The sequence below is a fragment of the Parambassis ranga genome, chromosome 13 (genome assembly GCF_900634625.1).
Source record: "Parambassis ranga chromosome 13, fParRan2.1, whole genome shotgun sequence".
Classification (NCBI taxonomy): Eukaryota; Metazoa; Chordata; class Actinopteri; family Ambassidae; genus Parambassis; species Parambassis ranga.
In genome coordinates this window covers 283,475-310,749 of record NC_041033.1, presented here as the reverse complement: position 1 = coordinate 310,749, position 27,275 = coordinate 283,475, and the positions used below count along the sequence as shown (strand labels likewise).

The following is a 27,275-nucleotide window of genomic DNA, read 5'->3' as shown; positions in this document are numbered from 1 at the left end:
CTATGAAAACACAACATTTTGTGTAGCCAGTAGGTGGCGCTATGTCAATATTGGTGTATAGATGTGTTCAGGGTCAGACTCTGATCATACATGTGACAGTAAACACAGAAGTTATAGCGACTTCCTGTTGTCTGTGAAATTGCCAAACATTTTCCGGGCACACCGTAAGACTTTTGAAAGAGTTTTGGAATGCGTCTATTCCCTATGGTGTCCTGAGTGGACACAGTGAATTTCAGCTTAATTGGATGATGTATGCAAGGAGTGAAAAATTGTGTAGGAAGGTCAGAAATCGCCAAAAATGGCCGCAAAATGGTTGACTTCCTGTTGGGTTTGGAGGGGCGGTCCAAGAGACTTGTTGTGCGTCTCTCCTGTTCTCTCTCCTCTGACCTCTCCTTTACTCTCCTTAGTCTGGCTCACACTGGTCTCAAGACCTACATGCTGACCTGCAGTCCGGCCCGTGAAGTCTCTCTTGCCCTACGTTGTCGGAGGGCATAAACATGATCCTCTGAGCAGTTTCCCTCTCACCCTCTGACCTCTCCTCTACTCTCCTTAGTCTGGCTCATACTGGTAATATCGTCTCATAATCTGTGTTTACTGTCTTCCTCGTAGTTTTGTGCCTCGCTCTCGCTCTCTCTTCTCCATTTTCATGATCCTGAATGAATTCAATGATCCAAATGAATTTTTCCACCAAGTTTGGTTTTTGGTTTGGAAGTTTTTCCAAGATGGCTTGTTTCCTGTAGTGAGGTGATACATCTGCGTACAAATGATCATGGCCGTAGCTGTTACGCTGAATATTTTCAATTTCTAGGGGGCGCTGTAGAGCCATTTTGCATGGCACTGTCACGGTGACATTTTCAGCAGCAGCCACCTCCCCTACCATCCCACGTCCTCTCTCCCCCGCTACTGGCAAGAGCTGTGGTCTGCAGGCCAGAAGAGTAAACCAAAACACACATATACAAAAGACAGGTCCTCCAGCCAGTAGGTGGCGCAGTGACTGTAGCTTATGAGCATATCAATGTGTGCAGAGTCAGATGTTCAGCATGACTGTAAAGTTTCATCTACATAGGATAAAGTATGTGGGAGATACAGCCCCAAAAAAATCTATTGCCAGTGCGTTGGCGAAGGGTCAACTTTGTGGCGGCCCCATAGCCAGACCGTGTGACGAAGTGCTGCGGTGTAATATTGAGCTGCGTTTTTGATAACTTTTACTGATCTATGTCTTCAGAACCATGTGACAAAATCTATGGTCTATCAGAGTATTTCCTTAAGGGGAGTTTGTTCAAATATGAGGTGTGGAACATGGAAATCAGCCTGAACACAATTCATACCGCTAGTAAGTGGCGCTATGAGTGTATCAGCTCTTTAGCATATCAATCTGTTCAGAATGACAGGCTCACCATGGATGAAGCATGTGGGAGATACAGCCACAACTGCATCAATTTCCTGTGTGTTGGCGAAGGGTCAACTTCATGGCGGTGCCACAGCCAGACCGTATGACGACGTGCTGTGTTTTTGATAACTTTTGGTCCCTAACCCTTTATGGGCAAGTTCCCCTAGAAGTTCGCAAAAGTGCAGGGAGTGTAAAATGGAAGATGGCGTGGTGTTTTCAAAATGGCAGACTTCCTGTACATCGTATTTTCATCCAAGAGGCTTTTTTTTTCTTGTCACGAGGCGATACATCAGTGTAGCGAGTGTCAAGTCTGTAGCAGTTAAATAGGTAAATATTTTCACACTTTAGGGGGCGCTGCAGAGCCATGCGGCCACGCCCAGCAATGGCAACAGTGTCAAGTCGCGATTTTTGATTGCTGCAGCTGCTTTGAACGCTGATGTGAAGGATTGCTCTGAATTGCTGGAGAATCTGCAATCTGAATTTAATTTGTTGAAACATTGTTAAGAGTCTAAAAAGATGAATCTCTTTTACTTTGAATACTTGAATATTAGGAAGATATATGAAACAGTAACTGCTTAAGAAAAGAATGATATGAAGTCATTGACCTTTAAGAATAGACTGGAAATATACCATATGAAAGCATGCATGTGTGGCAACACATACATGTGTTTTGAATACCCAGCTTCCCCTAACTGCAGCCCTTTTCTCTTCTTAAGGTGTTAGTCACCATAAGAAAGGTGTGAGGCTGGAATCATATCTTAAGCTTATAAGGACAGGCTGTATGATTTTAATGTGGAAAAGTAATACACAGCTGAATGATGATCAGAATGAGAGCTATTTAAAGTCTGATAAATACACAGAATATGGCTCCTCTGCATGCCTTTGTGTGTCAGTCTGTCACCATGGTAACAGCTGCCTGCCTGCCTGTTTGTGTAATTAGTCTTGGAAAGACTGTGGTAAACTTCTTTTTCTCCCTCTCAGGGCAGTTCCCATTTATATGTATTTACATGTACAGTATTGACTGACTTTAAACACATCTATAACACAATATTCAGTGTTCGACAAAAAAGTCTCTCTTTGACAGAGAGGATGAAGGAGAGAGAGAGAGAGAGAGAGGAGCAAACATGATACAAACATGATACAGTACAGAGCAAACATGCAGCAAGATGAAACAGTGATTATATTGTAATGGATATCTATATATATCGTCAGTCCATAAGTAATAGTAATTTGATAGTAATCAAAGCAAAGATGAGCAGCAGGGGCTAGTGAAGTCGATGAGCACAGGAGAGATCAGGGGCCGGACTGCAGGTCAGTATGCAGGTCTTGAGACCTGCAAAGAGAGAGAGTGAGAGCGAGGCACAAAACTACGAGGAAGACAGTAAACACAGATTATGAGACGATATTACCCAGTATGATCCAGACTAAGGAGAGTAAAGGAGAGTCTTGGTCAAAGATGACTCCAAGGTTCCTCACAGTCGTACTGGAGGCCAGAGTGATTCCATCCAGAGAGAAAGTATTATCTGATAAAGTAGTTCTGAGATGTTTAAGTCCAAAAGCAATGACCTCAGTCTTGTCCGAGTTTTTAATTGTAAAAAGTTGGAGGACATCCAGTCCCTTATGTCCTTTAGACACACCTGTAGTCTCACTAGCGGCTCCGTTTCTTCAGGCTTCATGGATAAATACAGCTGGGTATCATCAGCATAACAATGAAAGTTTATGCCTTGCTTCTGAATGATTTTTCCTAGAGGGAGCATGTAGAGGGTGAACAGGATCGGTCCGAGCACAGAACCCTGTGGAACACCGTGATTAACCCTTGTACCTGTGGAAGAAACATCGTTAGCATGAACAAAGTGAAATCTGTCAGATAAATATGATTTAAACCAGCGCAGTGCTGTTCCTGTAATCCTGATCTCGTGTTCTAATCTGTGTAGCAGGATGCGATGATCTACTGTGTCGAAGGCAGCACTGAGATACAGTAGAACGAGTACAGAGACGAGTCCAAGGTCCGATGCCACGAGGAGGTCATTAGTGACTTTGAGCAGTGCTGTTTCTGTGCTGTGATGGGCTCTGAATCCAGACTGGAAAGCATCGAGCAGACTGTTCCTATGCAGGTGGTCATTTAGCTGACTTACAACAGCTCTTTCGAGTATTTTGGAGATAAAGGTGAGGTAGGAGATTGGTTTGTAGTTTCCTAAGACGTCCGGGTCCAGTGAAGGTTTTTTATCAGAATATAGTATCGGAATGATCACAGCAGTTTTAGCTTGCGGTACATATCCTGTTTCCAGAGACAGGTTGATCTGTCCTAATATAGAGTCTCCGATCAGAGGAATAGCATCCTTGAGGAGCCGTAATGGGATCGGATCCAAAAGACAGGTAGTAGGTTTAGACTTGCTGATGCTGGTGGTCAGCTCAGGGAGGCCGGTGGGCACGAAGCAGTCCAGAGTTAGATCAGGATCCGTTTCCAGAAGTGGCGGTGTATCCTCAGCGGTCACAGAGAGATTGTGGTCTTCTATTAGTGATGAATAGTAGGCTGTCCTAGCTTTGCAAAGGGGCCTTCTTATACGTCAGCAAGCTGTCTCTCCAGGCCCTCTGGGAGTCATCTGATTTAGAAGACTGGCACTTCCTCTCCATCCTTCGTGTAGTCCGTTTCAGTGAGCGGATATTTGAGTTGTACCATGGAGCTAGCCTCTTCTGCCTTTCTTCTTCTTCAGTGGAGCAATCCTGTGAGTGTAGTGTGTCTGCAGTGTTGTTGACAAAGCAGTCCAGTTCTGCAGGACTAATATTTAAGTTGGTACCCCCATCAGTACTTGGGACTGTGGGGAGTACTGGTAGGATTGCTGTCCTAAACTGCTTTATGCCGTCTCCAGACAGACATCTGCTGTAGTAGACCTTTTCCTCAGGTGCTGGTAGGTCTGAAAGAGAGAAGTCAAAGGTTATTGAGTGATCTGAAAGAACAGGATTTTGAGACCACACTAGCAGGTTCTCAGCTTCCAGGCCGTAGGTGAGAACCAGTTCGAGGGTGTGACTGTGACAGTGTGTGGGTTCATTTACTAACTGAGAGAACCCAACTGAATCCAAGAGTGAGTTGAAGGCAGTCCTCAGACGTTGGAGTCGACGTCCATATGAATGTTAAAGTCACCCACTATAATGACTTTATCTGTGCTGAGCACTAAACTTGATAAGAAGTCTGAAAACTCCAGCAGGAACTCTGAATAAGCAGCAGCAGGTGGACGATACACTACGAGTAAAACAAATTCTGACTTCTTCCAGCTTCCGTGAGACAGGCTGAGAGTGAGACTCTCAAAAGAAGTATGAGTAGACTTAGGTTTAGGATTCATCTGAAGACCTGAGCGGTAGATTGCTGCCACTCCTCCTCCGCGACCTGTAACTCTAGGAACATGACAGTTAATATAACAAGATGGAGTTGATTCATTTAAAGCAACATATTCTTCATCCTGTAACCAAGTCTGTGAGACAAAATATGTCAGTGTGATGATCAATAATTAAATCATTAACTAAGAGCGACTTAGAGTGGAGGGATCGTATGTTAAACAATCCACACCTGAGTGTTCTGTGTGTGTAGTGTGTGTGTAGGACAGCGACTCTGCCTCCTGGCCTCCACCCTGGGTTGTCAGGTTGGTCTAATAAACTTGGCTATGTTGCTAGAAATCAGAGCTGCACCACCCTGGGTGGGATGGATGCCGTCTCTCCTAATAAGGCCAGGTTTCCCCCAGAAAGTTTCCCAGTTATCTATAAAGGCCACGTTGTTTTCTGGACACCACCATGACAGCCAGCGACGGAGCGAGGACATGCGGCTAAACATGTCATCACTGGTCAGATTCGGGAGGGGACCAGAGAACGCTACGGATGTGAATTATAATCCTACTGTATTTATGCTTATCTATCGCCAGCAGCTTCAGGCTACCCTCTATGTCGCCCGCTCTGGCCCCCGGGATGCACTTAACTATAGCCGCTGGTGTCGGCTTTACATGCCGCAAAACAGAGTCGCCAATAACCAGGGTCGGCTTCTCAGCGGGTGTGTTGCTGAGTGGGGAAAAATGGTTCGATATCAAGCGGCTGGTGGTGAACCACGGGCCTTTGTTTCGGGCTATGCTTCCTTCGAACCGCCACCCAACCTCTCTGACTTTCCGGCTGCTCGGGGGCTGCCGGGGGGCGGCTAACATCAGCTAAGGCAGGCCGGTCCGCACAGGCTAACTGTTGCTGGCTAGCTGCTGCGGCTACAGGTCTATTATCTAACGTGCGGAGCCGACCCTCTAACTCGCTTAGCCTCGCCTCCAAGACTGTGAATAAGCTACACTTTGTGCACACCTCACGCTCACTAAAGGAGGCAGAGGAATAGCTAAACATGTCACACACCGTGCAGTGGGCAGGAGAGGGAGATGCAGAGCGAGAGCGAGTGGAAGAAGCCACGCTAATTGCTAATGCTAATCGCTAAGTCACGGTAAGCTTCGCTACAGTGGTAAACGAGAAGGGACCCCAGAGACTGGTGCACTTAACTCTAACACTAAGGTGCTCGTGTATTACCACAATAAAAGCAAACACAATTATGTCTAATGCAGAAAGTCTGCAGAAAGCACCAACAGTGCACACCAAGTGAACAAACAATCAGGACAGTGTCGAAACAGGAAGTGACGCAATACATTACCCAACCACGCAGTCATGACACAAAGGCAGAAAACGCCTTCATGTAATGTGGACAAAATCTTACAGTACTGACATGGATCAGAGTCTGAACAGACTGATATGCTAATATGCAGCTTTTTTTATAAGGTTATTTTGATTAGCATATGTTCACTTTTGAGCTTGATATTTCCATGAGCTTACAAAGCTTAATGTTACTGTGTGTATTTACATTTATATTTAATGGGTTTTTAATGGAGGGCGGCAGTCCTCCAGCAGCAGAGAGGTGCGTAGGACAGTGACTGCCTCCTGGCCTCGATCCTGGGTTGTCAGGCGGTTGTTTGTCTAATAAATTTAGCTATGTTGCTAGAAATATGAGCTGCACCACCATAGGTGGGATGAATGCAGTCTCTTCTAATAAGACCAGGTTTTAAGACTCCAACAGCATAGCTATGCAATGCTATGCTTGGTGTCGGTGTTGGCCCACCTGAGGCCGCAGGTGAGATCTTCTCTGGACCTCCTACAGTTTGCCTATCAGTGTCTGGGTGTGGATGATGTCGTTATTTATCTGATGCAGTGAGCACACTCACATTTGGATGGTTCTAGGAACTACAAGTAACCCTGCACTCTGGGATCTGATATCTGAATATGAGACTATTGGGTCCTGCAGATATAGTGGAGCTAGCCCAATAAGAACCTTGTAAGTAAGGAGTAGAATAGAGATTCTATTGGTTCTCTTGGTTTTACTGGAAGCCAGTGAAGATAAGATAAGATAAGATAAGATAAGATAAGATAAGATAAGATAAGATAAGATAAAACTTTATTAATCCCAAAGGAAATTCTTGTGCCAGAGGTATCAAGTTACATTAAATGCAGTTAAGTACAGAGTATAAGTGTCACTATAATCACTATAATCACTATAATAGGAGTACAGTACGCAGTATGAGCACAATATATGATACATGGATACAAATATGGAGATATAAGGTGCTAAGTAAACATAAATATAGACCAGTGGAGGGAATGACAGTGATGCCTGACATGATTATCTAGCTCCTCTCCCTACAGAAAGGGGAGGAGTTATACAGTCTGATGGCCACTGGCAGGAAGGACCTCCTGTGGCGTTCTGTGCTGCTCCTTGGTAGTCTGAAGGCTGTTCCATACTCCGCGAGACAAAGAGCGGAGAACGCACTCCACGGGTGGTAAGAGATACAAAAAAAAGGTCTTTTCCGCACTGAGGTACCATACTCCGCGAGACGCGTGTGTGCGTGTGAGATGAAAATGCGACATTAAAAGTAACAATAGCAAAGATTCAGTGTTTGTGCTAGCCTTTATGACCACATTTGCACATCTACTGTGTTCCAATGTGCCTGCAATACTTCAAACTGTCCGGTGATGAGCTGTGAAGATGCGACATTAAAAGTAACAATAGCAAAGATATACAGACATTGTTAACGAGCCTATTATGCCCAGGTATGTAGGAGTATATAGAATGGTAATAACAGTCACCATCTGGTATGTGTGAATGGCTGTCTGGAGTTATTGGTGACAAATCACCCTGACTTGCCTTTCTTTCTTTCTTTTATTGCTCATCATGCAAACCGGTATGGTCTTATCTAAATCTGTTGAATCAGTGCTGTTTATACACCTACCTATATACCTGGAGAGGCTCTTGCGCTTCTCCACTTTCATCACGCCCACAATAAATTCCGACCAATCACAGCATGGTTGCCGCACAGCCTTGAAAGACAAAGTTCGGCCCGGACCCTGTGCACAGGAGTGCGGATCAGCGGGCGGTCAGAGACAAAAAATGACGTCATTTTGTGGGCGTAACGTCTGCAGGGGGGGAAAATGTCTTTGTCTCGCGGAGTATGGATCCAGCTTCAGTCTACCGCTGAATGTGCTCCTGTAGGGCAGTGTGTCATGCAGGGGGTGAGACGTGTTGTGAGGAGTTCCTCCTCTCCGTCACCTCCACCACAGACTCCAGCTCCACTCCCAGTACCGAGCCAGCCTTCCTAATGAGCTTGTTGAGTCTGTTGGTGTCGGCCGTCTTTATCCTGCTGCCCCAGCACACTACAGCGTAGAAGATGATGCTGGAGACCACCGAGTGGTAAAACATCTGCAGCATGGTCTGGCAGACCATGGTCAGAGATCCTATTGTGGCCGGTGATGGTTCGCATGCCACTCCATACCTCCCTCAAGTTGTTCCGGGCATGTTGGCTCTCCAGCTTCCTCCTGTAGCTCTCCTTGCCCTCTCCAATCTTCTCCTTCACCTCTGCCTCGGCCCTTCTCATCTCCTCTGTCTCCACTCATGAAGGCTGTCTTCTTTCTGTTGAGTGATCCCTTGATGTCCTTTGTCACTCATGGTTTATTGTTTGGAAAGCAGCAGATTGACCTGGTGGGGATTAGAGAATCTGTACAAAAATGAACATATTCTGTGATACAGTCTGTGTGTCTACATCCTCACCGTGAGTGTCACAGAACACATCCCAGTCAGTCACCTCAAAACATCCCTGCAGGGTCACCAGGGCTTCCGGTGTCCACCTCCGTACAGTTTTGGTGGTCACCGGCTGCCGCTGTACTGCCGGTATATACTGGGGTTTGAGGTGGACTAGGTTATGGTCTGATCTGCCCAAGGGAGGGAGAGCTATGGAGCTGTATGCCTCTTTAACATTAGCATACAGTAAATCTAGAGTTGTATTTTCTCTTGTTTTACAGTCCACAAACTGCTTGAAAGTGGGCAGAGTTGATTTCAGATTAACATGGTTAAAATCGCCAGAGATCACTATGAAGGCATTAGTGTGCTGGGTCTGAAGCCTCGCGGTCACAGAGCTGATGACGTCAGTAGCCCGTGACGCCTCAGTCGAGGGAGCAATGTAAACAACGAGTACAATGGCGTGAGAGAACTCTCTGGGCAAATAATACGGACGTAGACTTACCGCTAGCAGTTCAATGTCCGGGCTGCACACGCTCCTTTACCGTAATGTGTCCAGGGCTGCACCACCGGTTGTTCACGTAGAGTGCAAGTCCCCCTCCTTTCTTCCTGCCGCTCTCGGTGCAGTTCCTGTCCGCCCGTACCAACTGAAAGCCGGCTAAACTCACGGTAGAGTCTGGTATGTTTTCGTGCAGCCACGTCTCTGTAAAGCACATTAAAGATGCCTCACGAAACACACACTCGCTCTTTGTGAGAGATGTAAACTCTTCCATCTTATTACCCAGTGATCTAACATTACCCATGACAATAGAAGGAAGATAGGGCTTGTGTCTTCTTTTCCTCAGCTGTCTTCTTTTGCCCCCTCTGCTTCCACATTGTTTCCTTCTTAGCTCTTTGGGGATTTCGTGTCGCTGGCCATACATCCCGCTGTGCTGGAGATTCATCAGCTGATCCCTGGTGTAATCAACGGAGCCCTGGCGTGTTTCCGCCACGGCTGAGACGCGGCATGATAAAAGTGCTCCAAAAGCCATGAAGACCACGAAGAAAGTCCGAAAACACTCTGAGGGACAATACTCCTGATATTAGCAATATTACAGAGGTGAAAGAAGGCCTTTGTGTGCCATTGTTGTTTGTTGCTGCATGTCCTTCAGATCAGATGTAGTATTCCAGCTGCTGGCCACTAATTATATCACTTTAGAAAACAAACACTGATTGTTTATCACTTAGTTTTGTTACTAGTCACATCACTTTTGGATATTGGCTCCAAACTTCACATTTCTTCAACTTTTGGAGTCATGAACTTTGGAATCTCAACATTGAATTAAATTAAGAAAACTTTATTAGTCCCACAATGGGGAAATTGCTTGTCAGCCCACATTTGTGATATCTTAATGAATACTTTTGTTCTGAGTAAACATGCTGACAAACACTTAACTCACTGGAGCCCCATAGGGATGCTTAGTGGAATATGGTGCGTTACATGGGAAGGCCAAAACTAGAGAATGAGCAGCAACTGCCACATACACACACACACACACACACACACGTAAGCCATGTAAGCCCTTAAATGGATCATGACTTTCAGAGCAGAACTAATGGGCCAGATAGGGACAGAAGCAGAGGCAAGGAATGGCCTGGATAAGGCTGGACCTCTTATGCTTATACACTCAACAAAAATATAAACGCAACACTTTTGTTTTTGCTCCCATGTTTCATGAGATGGACTTGAAGATCTAAACTTCATTCCAGATACACAATATTACCATTCCTCTCAAACATTGTTCACAAATCTGTCTAAATGTGTGATAGTGAGCACTTCTGCTTTGCTGAGATAATCCATCCCACCTCACAGGTGTGCCACATCAAGATGCTGATCTGACATCATGATTAGTGCACAGGTGTACCTCAAACTGCCCACAATAAAAGGCCACCCTGAAATGTGCATTTTGTTTCTGCTTTATTGGCGGTCTGGGGACTCAGAACCAGTCAGTATCTGGTGTGACCACCATTTGCCTCATGCAGTGCAACACATCTTCTTCGCATAGAGTTTATCAGATTGTCTATTGTGGCCTGTGGAATGTTGGTCCACTCCTCTTCAATGGCTGTGCGAAGTTGCTGGATATTAGTGGGAACTGGTGCACGCTGTCGTATACGCCGGTCAAGCACATCCTAAACATGTTCAATGGGTGACATGTCCGGTGAGTATGCTGGCCATGCAAGAACTGGGACATTTTCAGCTTCCAAGAATTGTGTACAGATCCTTGCAACATGGGGCCGTGCATTATCTTGCTGAAACATGAGGTGATGTTCATGGATGTATGGCACAACAATGGGCCTCAGGATCTCATCACGGTATCTCTGTGCATTCAAAATGCCATCAATAAAATGCACCTGTGTTCTTCGTCCATAACAGATGCCTGCCCATACCATGACCCCACCACCACCATGGGCCACTCGATCCACAACATTGACATCAGCAAAGCGCTCACCCACATGACGCCACACATGCTGTCTGCCATCTGCCCTGAACAATGTAAACCGAGATTCATCCGTGAAGAGAACACCTCTCCAACGTGCTAGACGCCATCGAATGTGAGCATTTGCCCACTCAAGTCTGTTACGGCGACGATCTGGAGTCAGGTTAAGACCCCGATGAGGACGACGAGCATGCAGTTGAGCTTCCCTGAGACGGTTTCTGACAGTTTGTGCAGAAATTGTTTGGTTATGCAAACCAATTGTTTCAGCAGCTGTCTGAGTGGCTGGTCTCAGACGATCTCGGAGGTGAACCTGCTGGATGTGGAGGTCCTGGGCTGGTGTGGTTACTCGTGGTCTGCGGTTGTGAGGCCGGTTGGATGTACTGCCATATTCTCTGAAACGCCTTTGGAGACGGCTTATGGTGGAGAAATGAACATTCAATGCACGAGCAACAGATCTGGTTGACATTCCTGCTGTCAGCATGCCAATTGCACACTCCCTCAATGCTTGTGGCATCTGTGGCATTTTGCTGTGAGACAAAACTGCACATTTCAGGGTGGCCTTTTATTGTGGGCAGTTTGAGGTACACCTGTGCACTAATCATGATGTCAGATCAGCATCTTGATGTGGCACACCTGTGAGGTGGGATGGATTATCTCAGCAAAGCAGAAGTGCTCACTATCACACATTTAGACAGATTTGTGAACAATGTTTGAGAGGAATGGTAATATTGTGTATCTGGAATGAAGTTTAGATCTTCAAGTCCATCTCATGAAACATGGGAGCAAAAACAAAAGTGTTGCGTTTATATTTTTGTTGAGTGTAGTTTGAGAGGTTCTAACATTGGCCCAATGGATTTGACTCAGTTTCCTATCATGTTAGGGGATGCAGGGCTTTCATGTGCGCCTATATGCAAACATGCAAATGCAACACACACTCTGAGACTGTCCATCAGCTTTTGCTGTGTTTCCTACCACTGAAGTAATTCTGAGTCGCAGTCAGTGTTTTGCAACAAAATCATCACACATACAGTAGCACAGGCTTGAACATTTATGATTAAGCCAGACCCTCAGATGCTGGTGATATATGGATCTCACCTGGGTGAATGTGAGCTGTTAATTCAGTTCCTAGATAACCATAAGTACAGATTGCACTTCCTTAGGCAAAATCCTCCCCCCATTTCCTTTTTATACAATCAAGAGATGGGGAAGCCAACCTCCTGATATTCCCATATAGCAAAGAAACTGTCCCTTTAAGAGATGGATCTATGTCCAGCAGCTCATCTAACCACCCAGTAGAAGAGATGGGGAGAATGTCTTTTTTACAAAATCTCGCACCTGGAAATATCTGAAATAACTGAGCTTTGAGGAAATTCCATACTCCTCCAGCTGAGCCGCAAACATTCAACATTCAACCGGACTGCAGGTCAGTATGCAGGTCTTGGGACCTGCAAAGAGAGAGAGCGAGCGCGAGGCACAAAACTACGAGGAAGACAGTAAACACAGAGTATGAGACGATATTGCCCAGTATGAGCCAGACTAAGGAGAGTAGAGGTCAGAGGGTGAGGGGGAAACTGCTCAGAGGATCATGTTTGTGCCCCCCGACAACATAGGGCAAGACAGACTTCACGGGCCGGACTACAGGTCAGCATGCAGGTCTTGAGACCAGTGTGAGCCAGACTAAGGAGAGTAAAGGAGAGGTCAGAGGGTGAGAGGGAAGCTGCTCAGTGGATCATGTTTGTGCCCCCCGACAATGTAGGCCTAGAGCAGCATAGCTGTGCTACACACTAGGTCTAAGGCTAACTGTACGCCTTACTAAACAGAAAATTTTTAAGTCTAGTCTTAAAGGTGGAGGCAGTGTCTGCCTCTCGGACCCAGATTAGTAACTGGTTCCATAGTAGTGGTGCCTGATAGCTGAAAGCTCGTCCTCCCATTCTACTTTTATAAATCCTAGGAACTACAAGTAAACCTGCACTCAGAGATCTGAGTGTCCTATTAGAAACATATGGTACAATCAGGTCCTGCAGATACAATGGAGCTAGTCCATGAAGAGCCTTGTAGGTTAGAAGAAGGATCTTGAAGTGTATTTTTGAGCGTGGAGAGTGAAGAGACGCTAGAACAGGAGAGATATTATCCCTTTTGCTGCTTTCTGTCAGAACTCTAGTTGCTACATTCTGGATCAGCTGCAGACTGTTGATGGAGTAATGTGGACATCCTGACAATAAAGAGTTGCAGTAGTCCAGTCTTGAAGTGACAAAAGCATGGATGAGCTTTTCAGCATCACTCTGAGAGAGGATGCTCCTGATCTTAGTAATATTACGCAGGTGAAAGAAAGCGGTCTTGGAGACCTGCTTAATATGAGAGACAAACGACATGTCTTGATCAAAAATGACTCCAAGGTTCCTCACAGTCGTACTGGAGGCCAGAGTGATTCCATCCAGAGAGAAAGTATTATCTGATAAAGTAGTTCTGAGATGTTTAGGTCCAAAAGCAATGACCTCAGTCTTGTCCGAGTTTTTAATTGTAAAAGGTTGGAGGACATCCAGTCCCTTATGTCCTTTAGACACACCTGTAGTCTCACTAGCGGCTCCGTTTCTTCAGGCTTCATGGATAAATACAGCTGGGTATCATCAGCATAACAATGAAAGTTTATGCCTTGCTTCTGAATGTTTTTCCTAGAGGGAGCATGTAGAGGGTGAACAGGATCGGTCCGAGCACAGAACCCTGTGGAACACCGTGATTAACCCTTGTACCTGTGGAAGAAACATCGTTAGCATTTAAACCAGCGCAGTGCTGTTCCTGTAATCCTGATCTCGTGTTCTAATCTGTGTAGCAGGATGCGATGATCTACTGTGTCTAAGGCAGCACTGAGATCCAGTAGAACGAGTACAGAGACGAGTCCACGGTCCGATGCCACGAGGAGGTCATTAGTGACTTTGAGCAGTGCTGTTTCTGTGCTGTGATGGGCTCTGAATCCAGACTGGAAAGCATCAGCAGACTGTTCCTATGCAGGTGGTCATTTAGCTGACTTACAACAGCTCTTTCAAGTATTTTAGAAATGAAGGTGAGGTTGGAGATTGGTCTGTAGTTTCCTAAGACGTCCGGGTCCAGTGAAGGTTTTTTAATCGGAATGATCACAGCAGTTTTAAAAGCCTGCGGTACATATCCTGAGACAGGTTGATCTGTCCTAATATAGAGTCTGCGATCAGAGGAATAGCATCCTTGAGGAGCCGTGATGGGATCGGATCCAAGACAGGTAGTAGACTTGCTGATGCTGGTGGTCAGCTCAGGGAGGCCGATGGGCACGAAGCAGTCCAGAGTTAGATCAGGATCCGTTTCCAGAAGTGACGGTGTATCCTCAGCGGTCACAGAGAGATTGTGGTTGATTTGTCCTCTAATAGTGGTGATTTTATCGGTGAAGAAGCTCATGAAGTCTTCACTACTAAGAGCTGCAGGAATGCGAGGCTCCACAGAGCTGTGGCTTTTTGTCAGGCTGGCTACAGCGTTGAAGACAAAGTGCGGGTTGTTCTTGTTTTCTTCTATTAGTGATGAATAGTAGGCTGTCCTAGCTTTGCGAAGGGCCTTCTTATACATCAGCAAGCTGTCTCTCCAGGCCCTCTGGGAGTCATCTGATTTAGAGGACTGCCACTTCCTCTCCATCCTTCGTGTAGTCCGTTTCAGTGATCGGATATTTGAGTTGTACCACGGAGCTAGTCTCTTCTGATTTGTAGTTTTCTTCTTCTTCAGTGGAGCAATCCTGTTTAAGACTGAGTGTAGTGTGTCTGCAGTGTTGTTGACAAAGCAGTCCAGTTCTGCAGGACTAATATTTAAGTTGGTACCCCCATCAGTACTTGGGACTGTGGGGAGTACTGGTAGGATTGCTGTCCTAAACTGCTTTACGCCGTCTTCAGACAGACATCTGCTGTAGTAGACCTTTTCCTCAGGTGCTGGTAGGTCTGAAAGAGAGAAGTCAAAGGTTATTAATGAGTGATCTGAGAGAACAGGATTTTGAGACCACACTAGCAGGTTCTCAGCTTCCAGGCCGTAGGTGAGAACCAGTTCGAGGGTGTGACTGTGACAGTGTGTGGGTTCATTTACTAACTGAGAGAACCCAACTGAATCCAAGAGTGAGTTGAAGGCAGTCTTCAGACTGTTGCAGTCGACGTCCATATGAATGTTAGTCACCCACTTTAATGACTTTATCTGTGCTAAGCACTAAACTTGATAAGAAGTCTGAAAACTCCAGCAGGAACTCTGAATAAGCAGCAGCAGGTGGACGATACACAACGACGAGTAAAACAAATTCTGACTTCTTCCAGCTTCTGTGAGATAGGCTGAGAGTGAGACTCTCAAAAGAAGTATGAGTAGACTTAGGTTTAGGATTCATCTGAAGACTGGAGCGGTACTGCCACTCCTCCTCCGTGACCTGTAACTCTAGGAACATGACAGTTAATATAACAAGATGGAGTTGATTCATTTAAAGCAACATATTCTTCATCCTGTAACCAAGTCTCAGTGAGACAAAATATGTCAGTGTGATGATCAATAATTAAATCATTAACTAAGAGCGACTTAGAGTGGAGGGATCATGAATATCCTATCTTTAAAAAGATTTTTCACACATGCAACCCCAGCTCTAAACCAGTCCCTAAATGCTACTCCAAGGGTTGGGGAAAACAGGTGATTGCCATAAACAGGAGCAGATAGGAGAGCATCTCTATTTCTAAAATGTGTTCTAAATTGGACCTAGATTTTGATAGTGTTGCACAACAGGGTTGTTTGCTTAAGGGTAGAGGGGCACAGACCAGAGATGCATATATTGCATATATTTCCATATGTACCCATATCCATCCAATAACAACAGTTCATGTATTTTTGCAGCCCAATAATGCAAAAAAATTGGTAAGGCCAAGCCTCCTTCCCCTTCCTGTCTCTCCAGGAATTCCCTTCTTATCCGGGGCACTGTTTTATTCCAGATAAAGGTGGATGTACATTTGTTTAATTCTTTAAAGAATGATTTAGGAATAAAAATTGGTATTGTCTGAAACAAAAAGAGGAACTGTGGCATTATAGTCATTTTAACAGAATTTATCCTCCCAGCCAACGATAGAGGGAGAGAAAACCAACTTCCTAAATCCACTTTTGCCTTATCTAACGTTTCTTTGGAGTCATGAGTAAATAGGTCTTTATACCTACTTGTTACATTAACCCCCAAATAGGTGAATTTACATATTGTAAAAGGGTAAGCCTGGAATGAACATTTCCTCGCCTGCTTATTAATTGGGAAAAGAACACTTTTCTCCAGGTTGATTTATACCCAGACACTCTCCCAAAAACATCAATAATATCAAGGGTCACCGGGATGCTCATGACAGGATTTGACACGAAAAGGAGGTCATCAGCATATAAAGAAAGCTTATGGTTGTGTGCCCCTCTATGTATCCCCCTCAATCCAGCAGCATTCCTCAGCGTTATAGCAAGGGGCTCGATGGCGATATCAAAGAGCATGGGTGACAGAGAGCATCCTTGCCTCGTTCCCCGAAACAGGGGAAAACCCTTAGATATTATTAAGTCATTAAAAAAACTTTTAGTCCCACAATGGGGAAATTGCTTAAGGCAGCCCAGCAAAGAGCACCATACACCAGTGAGTACACTGGAGGCTATGCAGGTAAAGTGCCTTGCCCCAGGACACACAACAGTGACTAGGGAGGAGTTATTGGACAACCCTGCTATACCACTGAGCCACTGCTGCCCACATATATATTGTTTGTCTTTACCATAACCTGGGGGCACTCATAGATTATCTTAATCCACGAACAAAATTTAGAAACAAATCCAAATTTCTCAAGGGCAGTGAACAGATAGAAATACTCTATTCTAACAAAGGCTTTGTGGACATCCAGGGAGATCACAAGTTCAGGCTCATTATCCTCAGCATTATACATGACGTTGAATAGACGACGAAGGTTACCTGAGAGTTGTCTACCAGCAACAAACCCTGTCTGATCAGGATGTATTATCTTAGTTAAAATAGGTTCGATCCTAACAGCCAATACTTAGGTCAGTATCTTATCACAGCCAAATAAGCTCACTGGGCGGTATGATTCACATTTAAGTGGATCTTTGTTTTTCTGAAGAAGTACAGAGATCATAGCCTCTGACATTGTTTGAGGCAAAACTTTTTTATTAAAGACCTTCTCAAATATTCTGCAGAGCAGGGGTACTAATTTGGGAGCAAATGTTTTCTAAAACTCACTGGGGAACCCACCAGGGCCTGGTGCTTTACCTGACTGCATCTTCTGAATCGCATTCTCCATCTCTCTATCTGTCCCCTCCAACGATGGCATTACTAGATTTTTGAAAACTGTCTCAACTCGCTCCCTGTCATGTATTTCTAAAGTATAATGGTCCCTATAAAAAGATTTAAATTGATTATTAATGCCCTTCTGATCTATAATTTTGCTTCCCTCATTATCCTCTATCTCTGTTATCATACCTGTAACTGCTAACTGTTTCAGCTGATGGCTCAGGAGCTGCGTGTTCACCATGTTCATAAAAATCCTGTTTCAGCCTAAGATAGAGCGCCTCCTCACGTCGACTCCTCAAAACGTCATATTCTGTTTGGAGCGAAATCCGTTTTTTTATGCAGCTCCTCAGAGGGAGTCATGGAGTGTGCCATATCTACTTCCTTTATTGCCTTTATTATTATTCTGTGGTACGTTTCATTGTTCGTTTCCTTTACCCAGCATTATATGAAATTATTTGTCCTCGAATATAAGCTTTTAGGGATTCCCACAAGATGCCACTACTTATCCCGGGAGTATCATTGAGCTCTAAGACAAAGTCTATTTGAGAATTTACAAAATGTATAAAATTACCATCCACTGATAGCCTGGTAGTTAGACGCCACATTCGCTGTGATGCCAAATTTTCAGGAAAGTGTAGCTTCAATATGGCCTTTGTTCAGATATTACTATACCAGAGTATTCTGTCAGTTACTGTAGGGATCAATTTTTTATCTAATAAAAAGTAGTCAATTCTAGTATATGACTGATGCGGCGGGGAGTAAAAAGAATATTGCCTGGAGGTCGGGTACATAAATCTCCATGGATCAAATATACCACATGTTTTGCAAAAAGAATTCATGCACTGCGCTGATTTACTCAATAAACCTGATACTGAGCTAGAGCGATCCAAAGCTGAATCCACTACACAGTTAAAGTCTCCTCCAAGTAGGGCTGTGCGATTTTGACGATAAATGATCATGAAGGATTTGAACGTATCGGCGATCTACCAGAACGGAGAGATCGTTTTATCGTTCTATTAATTGCAGTTCTATGTTCGTGCAAAAGCATGAGTTTTTTTTCACTCGTCCAACTCTCAGTGCGCTTAACGTGAACACGACCAACCAATGGCAGCCTCCCTGTTAGGAAGCTACGGCTGAAAACGAAAAGAGAACGGAAAAAGAGAACTGGACCCTAAAAACGTACTCCACCTTTATGTTCGGTGCCGTTTCTGCCGGCAGCAGCGGCGCGTCTTCTAAGCCTGTGTGTGTGCGCGCGATGTGTGTCGCAGTGTATACGAATGCATTATAATGCCACGAGCGCGTACGCGCCCACCTCTCTGAACATTACCAGCTCGTTATATTCAGGTTCGCTGCTGTTGTGCCGTCAGCAGCTCTTCTACACCTGTGAGTGTGTGTGTGTGTAGTGGGAGGGCCGCGTGTGTACATCAGATGCAGACAGAGGCAACAGCTAATGACGTCACCAAAACAGTAACGCAGGCATTTGATGACGAGGCTCCATATGAGGACTCTAGTAAACGGTGGACAGAGGTGACAGCAGCAGCTCCGTTTGTCCTTAGACATGATTCCCATTAAAGTTTGATCATTTGTTCTAAATCACATTGAACTTTAGGAGTTACTTAAGTCTCAATACTGTATTTATTGTTTAACCTTAGGAGGCACACTTCAGTCTGTTTAAATGACTGTTGAATAATACTTTACAGAACTACATTAGTCTTTTTAACCTATTTGAAATAAAACTTTATTTTGTTCTGTAATTGTTATTTAAATTTTCATGTTTATTGAAAACTAATACTGAGTGCACGTTATGAGTTGTTGTTTGCCTTTAAAATCTACTGACAGTTTTTGAGAGGTGACAGAGTAGGCTACCTGACGTCATTTACACAGAAACATGCAAATTAGTGTCAAAGTAAAAACAAATCGTGATAAAATCAAGATCGTGATTTTATCATTAAAGAATCGTGATATAAAATTTTTGCCATATCGCCCACCCCTACCTCCAAGGATTAAATTATGTGTCTAGATTAGGCAATAATATAAATAGATCCTTAAAGAATTTAACATTGTCCCAATTGGGTGCATGCATATACATTTGCCAACACTACTGGCATATTAAATTACATTTCCTATGACAATGATGTACCGACCATGTTTATCTTTTATAGTAGTTGATTCTATAAATTGCACATTCCTGTGTATAAGAATGGCCACCCCCGACTCTAACTATTAAAATTTGAATGATAGATCTGATTAAATCACCCTCTGCAGAGCTTGAGGTCGTCCTTGTTCATCAAATGTGTGATAACAGAATCGGTAAGGGAGTATACCTTAAATATAACAAAAACAATAATATGAGGGAGGGCTGCAGTAAGTCCTATAGAAATGGGTATTATATAAAATCATTCCCAGTTAAACAAAGTCTGCCCTCTAATTATCCTGCCTATAATAATTCTCCCCTTTCTGCAATGTAAACATTTATGTATTGCAACTTAGCCAAAATCAAACCAGTCCATAGGCATCTTCCATGACTCAGTTTTTTCTTGATGTATGCAATGGCATCCTTCGGGCTCTGGAAGGTTTTCGTTTGTCCTTCGTCAGGCGTGATCATAATTGTTTGTGTATAATATGTGGCTGAAAAGTGCAGAGTTATCATAATGCACACCACTGTGGCACTCTATGGCCACAAGATTTCCAAGACCAGCCTTTATTCCCGTAGTCCAAATTGACACATATTTGTGGCTGCTTCCTTCAGAATACATGAAAAAACAGAGAGACAGACAGACAGAGAGAAAGAGAGGCTATTCTTGGGGTTGTGGTGTTGAAACCGTATCTGGCTTGATTTTAGAGATATTACATGGTTTTGAAATACTAGGCAGTAGTTTTCATTTAAGGAAAACGGTTAAAATAGGGTCATGGTGTAGCACCCCATCATTTTGTCCTCTGCAGTTATTTTCTCTCAGTGTTTGCGCTGGTGATGTTATACTCTTCTTTCCGACCATACAATTATTTAGTTCCTTCTTAAACCATCTTTAATTTTTCTGCAATTGACTGTCCTTCTCCCACAAGGGGTTGGGTGGACAGTAGCATATCTCTCATTAAGAGACATGCGTGTGTACGTGTGTGCACGTAACTGTGACGGTGTGTGTATGTGTGTAGGAGTGGGAGACAAAGACAAAGTTGTTAGCTGGTGAGAAGTGATTTATTAACAAGAAGTTTATGTACAGCACAAAGAATAAGAGAATAAAGCTGCTCGTCCCTGGAGCTGTATCGCTCCTCTGTGCTTCCTGACTACGGTAGGGAGGGTGAAGCAGGAAAGGTTAACAAATTATAAGTAATTATAAGTTTTATTTGCTTATTATCATTACATCGTTTTGACCTGATTACTTTGAGCTGAAATTAATTATACACTAGAGTCTGTCGGCTCTCACAGCGTTTTGCATCACGTGCATCTGCGCAATATCACAGCTCTGGATTTCCAAAACATACACCCTCATCTAGTGATATCATCACAAAACCTGTTAAGGAATACAATTTTGTCAATTGTTTTGTCATGTTATAATATTTACAGACATCATCATTTCACTCTGCACATGTCCTACGCACAGAGCAACACTGAACATAGGAGCTCAGCTTCACGGAGTGACTTTTGGATGACGGGCTTTAACATCCAGCGTGGTCTGGGTATACATGAAAGATGCTGCCGCCGTTGCGAGCGGGTGCGCCTACAGTTATAAAACAATTTATTAATTAATGATTACTACTGATGGTCAAAACTAAATTCTGGCCTGGTACGCTTCACTCCATCTGTCTCTAGTGAGTCGGGCTAAACCAAAGTATTGAAAACAAGGGGGGTGTTCAAAGATAGACTGTTACCTGTGAAACACCCACATTAGCACTTTACTTACATTACTACATTCCTCCTGATAAAACTATGTGCTACAAAAAGTCGACCAATCAGAATTTTGGTCACGCCAGAATGTATCGACTAATAAATCAACCAGTCGACTGGGAGATTACAGCCCTACTCTTCTTCCAATGAATAACTGTGACATATTGTTGCCTGAAACATCAATTGTAGATATGGGATATCTTGCTGCTATAAAAACCCTCTTTCTAACATCTCTCATCCTTTTCTCTTTTTTGTGTTTCAGGATGCAGTTATGATGGAATGGATGTAAATATGGGCCAGTGGGCATGTATGCGGGCCTTCCTTTTCAGCCTGCCCCTGCTGTTGCCGTTGCTGTTTTTAAAGCCACTGCCCTGCTATGGACAGAACACCCATTGGGCACCTCAGGATGGATTACACTTCACTTTCACCCAGTCTGTCTATCATGCCACCGTTTATGAAAACTCACCAGCACGGACCTATGCCAACAGTCAAATTAAAATGGGCATCCACTTGACCCAGCACTCCTGGGATATCCGCTACAGAATCACCTTGGGTGATGATGAAGGGTTTTTCAAGGCAGAGGAGTATGTGCTGGGTGATTTTTGCTTCTTGCGCATAAGGACTAAGGGTGGTAATGCAGCCATCTTGAACCGAGAGATTCAGGACAATTATGTATTGACTGTCAAAGCTTCTGTCAAAGGAGATTCCCTCCTTGAGACCTGGACTAAAGTCAGCATTAAGGTCTTAGATATGAATGATCTCCGTCCCTTGTTCTCCCCCACCACATATTCTCTTACCATTGCTGAGAGCACTCCTCTCAGGACTAGCATAGCACAAGTTACTGCCACAGATGCAGATGTTGGTTCTAACGGGGAGTTTTACTATTTTTTTAAGGATAAAATGGAAGTGTTTGCAGTACACCCCACCAGCGGGGTGGTTTCTCTCAGTGGAAAACTTAATGTTGATGAGCAGAACCGATATGACTTAGAAATTCTGGCAGTAGACCGTGGGATGAAACTCTATGGAAATAATGGGGTCAGTAGCACAGCCAAGCTTTTTGTCCATGTAGAGCGTGTAAATGAGCACGTTCCAGTTATATATGTGGTTACCCACAGCCCCACATGGCTGGATAAAAATCCAGTATTTGCCATGGTCACTGTGGTGGACCTAGATGAAGGCTTAAATGGAGAAATAGATTCAGTGGTCATTGTAGGCGGCGACCCCTCAGGGCATTTTTATTTAGAAAGAACTGAGGAGGCTGAGTTTGCCATAAAATCATCTGAAAATCTAAATTGGCAAAGTTACCCTTATGGCTGTAACCTCACTTTGCAGGCTAAGGACAGGGGGAGCCCCCAGAAGTTTTCTGCTGTAAGGGTTGCCCACATTGTCATCAATAAGCAACAAACTACAGAAGCTAAGTTTGAGAGGGAGTTCTATGATGTTATTCTGAATGAAATTTCACCCCCAGGCACAATTGTAGAGGCTGTTAAAATCAAGCCAGAGCCTGATGATTCAGAATATATTCTGGTGCCTTCTGCAGATTCAGCTTTTTTTAAAATGAATACTCTAACAGGTGTTATATCCACCACACAGTGGTTCACTCAAATGTCCCAGGATGTCTTTAATCTTGAGGTAATGGAAATAGACAGTGATCTAAAAGTAAAAGTGCAGGTAACAATTGAAGATGCCAATGATAATGCCCCAACATTTGCCCAGTCCTCTTATGAGGTTTTTGTCAATGAAAGTATACCAGTTCGGACCACTGTATTAACAATTTCTGCAGTAGACAAAGATAAAGGTGAAAATGGATACATAACCTACAGTATTTCCAGCCTTCAGCTACTACCTTTTGAAATCAATCAGTTTTCTGGTGCTATCAGCAACAGTAAAGAGTTGGACTTTGAATCATCACCAGAGAGCTTTGTGTTTGTTGTCAGAGCATCTGACTGGGGATCTCCTTACAGGCGAGAGAGTGAAGTCAATGTAACAATTCACTTGAAAAATGTAAATGATAACCAGCCATTGTTTGAGAAAGTAGCATGTCAGGGTGTGATTTCTGGGGATTTTCCAGTAAATGATGTGATTACCACATTGTCTGCAATCGATATAGATGAGTTAGATCTAGTGAAATATAAGATTATTTCAGGGAACGAGCAGGGGTACTTTGACCTCAACCCAGATTCAGGGGTCCTTGCACTGCGACAGTCTCTTCCCATAGCCAATGTAAATAATAGTGTTTTTAGTTTGAAAATAACTGCCACAGATGGTGAGAACTTTTCTGACGCTATGTTTGTTAACATCTCAGTTGTAAATGGGAAATCTATTGCCAAATATTTCACCTGTAAAGAAACAGGGGTGGCCCAAAAATTGGCTGAAAAGTTGCTGAAAAAGTCCAAAGCTAGCATAAAACCTAAAATTGAGGGAGCTTTCATAGACCTTTTCTCTGTCAATCGACAAACACCCCAGTTTGATAAAGTGTTTCCCACAGACATCGTTGTGCAGGAAGACTTAAAAGTTGGCTCCAGTGTTTTCAAGGTGAATGCCTATGATGGGGACACAGGTTTCAATGGTCAGATTCTATACTCTATTTCAGATGGAAACAGTGACAACTGTTTTACTATAGACATGCAGACTGGCCTTATTTGTGTCTTCCTGCCTATTGACAGAGAAAGGAGAGACCGCTACCTCCTTAACCTGACTGTCTATGACCTTGGCCTCCCTCAAAAAAATAACTGGCGATTACTTACTGTCTACATAGAGGATGCAAATGATAATGCACCTCAGTTTTTGCAAGAAGGAGGCTACAGAATTGTTATTCCTGAAAACATGGCCATAGGTACAGATATTATCCAGGTCGAGGCCACTGACAAAGATCTTGGTCCCAATGGGGAGGTTGTGTACTCTCTTTTAACAAGCACCACCCAGTTTGGTATAAATTCCACAAATGGAATAGTGTACATTGCCGGCCAACTAGACAGAGAGTTTGTTTCAACTTTTAACCTAAAGATTGAGGCTCGGGACAAAGCAGAGAAAGGGAACCAGAAGTTTTCTGTGACCACTTTAAAAGTCACATTGGAGGATGTAAATGACTGTCCCCCACTATTTATTCCCAGTGTGTACAAAGCCAGGGTTCTGGAGGATCTTCCAGTTGGAACCGTTGTAGCATGGTTAGAAACCCAGGACCCAGATGTGGGGTTGGGAGGTCAGGTGCGGTACTCGCTTGCCAATGACTACAATGGATGGTTTGAGGTAGACAAAATCAGTGGAGCTATTCGTCTCACAAGGGAACTGGATTATGAGACCCAGCAGTTTTACAACCTGACAGTCAAGGCCAAAGACAAGGGAAGGCCTGTTTCTCTTCTCTCTGTCACCTCTGTGGAAGTGGAGGTGGTGGATGTAAACGAAAATCTCTATGCTCCATACTTCTCCCACTTTGCTTTGACTGGAGTAGTTAAAGAGAATGCCCGCATTGGAACTACTGTACTACAAGTGACTGCTCATGATGACGATTCTGGTAGAGATGGAGATATCCAGTATTCCATTCGTGACGGGACTGGGCTTGGACTATTTGCCATAGACGAAGAGACAGGTTAGTTTTCATTAAAACCTTGTCGTATGTATTGTGTGTGTATATATTTGTGCAAAAAAAATCATATTTGTGATAAATTGAGTTTCTTTAGCATACTTGAATTCTTCTAGTAGGGTGGTTGTTCCAAACTTTTTTTTTATGTAGTGGTTCCCCATGGCTTACCATGGCCTCACATTAGAGACTTTTACCCCCCCCCCCCTTTTACCTCCCTCAACAGCCTTCTTTCCTCAGGTAGGATCAGCCTCTCATGAAGTGGATTCAGGGATGTTATGAGGTGTTCAGAGTTGTATTGGCAAATAGTGGGGCTATGGCATAGGACACCATCATTGGAGATGGCAGCACACATGGTTTTGTTGGCAGCCCTTGAAGCTGGCTTCATCAACATAAATGAAGACATGATTTGGCCCCTCAGTTTTAAACTTGATTAAGATTAAGAATACCTTTATTAGTCCCACAATGGGGAAATTGTGTTTTTGCAACAGCAGATACAGACAGCAAACGATAAGTTAAAAAAGATATATACATGATAAAATAAACTACCAATAAAATATAGAACAGAATCAAAAAAACAGTATACATATTAACAGTTATTGCACAGGTGAGTGGAGGTAGAAGTGGTCTGTAAGGAAACTGTACAGATTGCATCAAAAACTAAATAAATAATTTATTGTACACTGTGGTGTGTGAATATTGCACCTACCAGAAGTGTTTATTCTACAGTCTGACAGCAGCAGGAAGGAAAGACCTAATGTATCTCTCCTTCACACACCGAGGGTGGAGCAGTCTCCCACTGAAGCTGCTCTGCAGTGCTGACAGGGCGTCCTGCAGAGGGTGGGACTCATTGTCCAGTATGGATGTCAGTTTTGTCAGGACCCTCCTGTCACCCACCTCCTGCACTGAGTCCAGAGAGCAGCCCAGGACAGAGCTGGACTTCCTGATGACTCTGTCCAGCTTCTTCCTTTCCCTCTCAGTGATGCTGCTGTTCCAGCAGACCACACCGTACAGGATAACTGATGCCACCACAGAGTCATAAAAGGTCTTCAGGAGTGCCCCTTTCACTTCAAAAGACCGCAGACTCCTCAGCAGGTGGAGCCTGCTCTGGCCCATCATGTACAGTGCCCCTGTGTTGTGAGTCCAGTCCAGTTTGTTGTTGAGGTGAACACCCAGGTATTTGTAAGAGCCCACCTGCTCAATGTCCATTTCCTGGATGCTCCCCGGTGAGGAGTGGGGTGGGGGGTGGGGGGGGGGCTGTCTGGTTAATGTGGTCAGAAAGGTAAGTGTAACAGTCCCAATTGATGTAAAATAGTGAGTTAAGCGTGTTGTTGTGCATGGATAGGGCATGATTTCAGACTCCATAGAACTGTAACCTGCAGGGTTTTAGGCTCCTCGTTTTTCCTCATTGAACAATAGCAGTTCGCCCTATATTAACTAAATCTGACCCTTTTTGCTTAAATAAAAAGGATGTTTTATCTGACTGACATTTTACACTTTTCCAACACATTTAATCTAATTAGCATTAGCAAAACCATGTCAACGGAATTCAAACACTTACCTCTGTAATTAAAAACACATTTTTCCCAGAAGAACTTACATCCCTTCCTCAGTTTCAAAGTTTTTACTTGCGAGTGTTTACGAACCACATCCTCGTAGGTGACTTCAGGAAGGTTTTGGAGAGACAACAAAATCTATTGCTCTCCGCCATTGTAAATTGCTAACCGGAAGACTCGTAGCCCTACTCAGTGATGCACTTTTGGTCTTCAATTGCATTGTGATATAGACCCATCAAAGACAACTTCTTTCTTGGTTCAATACATCATTTATTAGTGTCAGGCTGGAACACTGGAACACAGGAAGATGTCTCACATCCAAAGTGTTAACAAGCTCCACAGTGAAAAGCCCACACATGGACAGCACATACAAGACTGGTGAGAAGGGTGGGGTATCCCACATTAACAAGTTATTATGTACAGGAAGACAACGTCTTTTATCCAGAGTGCTAACAAGCTCCACAGTGAAAAGCACACTGAAAAATAAAACTAAAATTAGCATGTAGCACAGCACTATGGGGCAGCTCTGCTACTGCATTTAAGCTAGCAGCTTGCAAGATGGAGCACTCGATTTACAAAGCTTAACAGCCCTAAATTAAAAAGAAACTTATCGTTATTATTCCTAATAACATCTATCAATCAGAATGTGGACTTTTCACAGAAAAACAATGTAAGTTACTAATTTTGGCAGAGCTTATTAGACTCTGCCGAGACTGGTGACAAGGGTGGGGTATTGTTTGCCAAGTCTGCAGGGGCTCTCTAGAGGGTGCCAAAACCACGTCCCGTGGAAAAACTATACAACCAATATAGTATATGAAAAATAATAACTCGCTGGCATGTGGGATCAAAAATAAATAAAGGAGATATTACCTCCTTACACATACACACAGCTCATCACATATCTGCATCACCTCAGGCCAGGTGTCTGACAACCAGAACGAGTAATGCTCTTTTTCCAGATGAGCGAGGGAGCCAGCTCTAATCAATGGAGCCGAGCTGACAGA

General features: G+C 43.9%; 1 protein-coding gene across 1 annotated transcript in view; it reads left to right on the top strand.

Moving 5' to 3' along the window:
* The window catches only part of fat3a (FAT atypical cadherin 3a), a 109,975-nt gene that overhangs the window by 23,016 nt on the left and 59,684 nt on the right, over window positions 1-27,275 (top strand). The window contains exon 2 of the mRNA XM_028419390.1: window positions 21,398-24,724. Coding sequence (XP_028275191.1) covers window positions 21,415-24,724 — 3,310 coding nt within the window. The 5' untranslated portion in view covers window positions 21,398-21,414. The remainder of the gene's footprint in view (window positions 1-21,397; window positions 24,725-27,275) is intronic.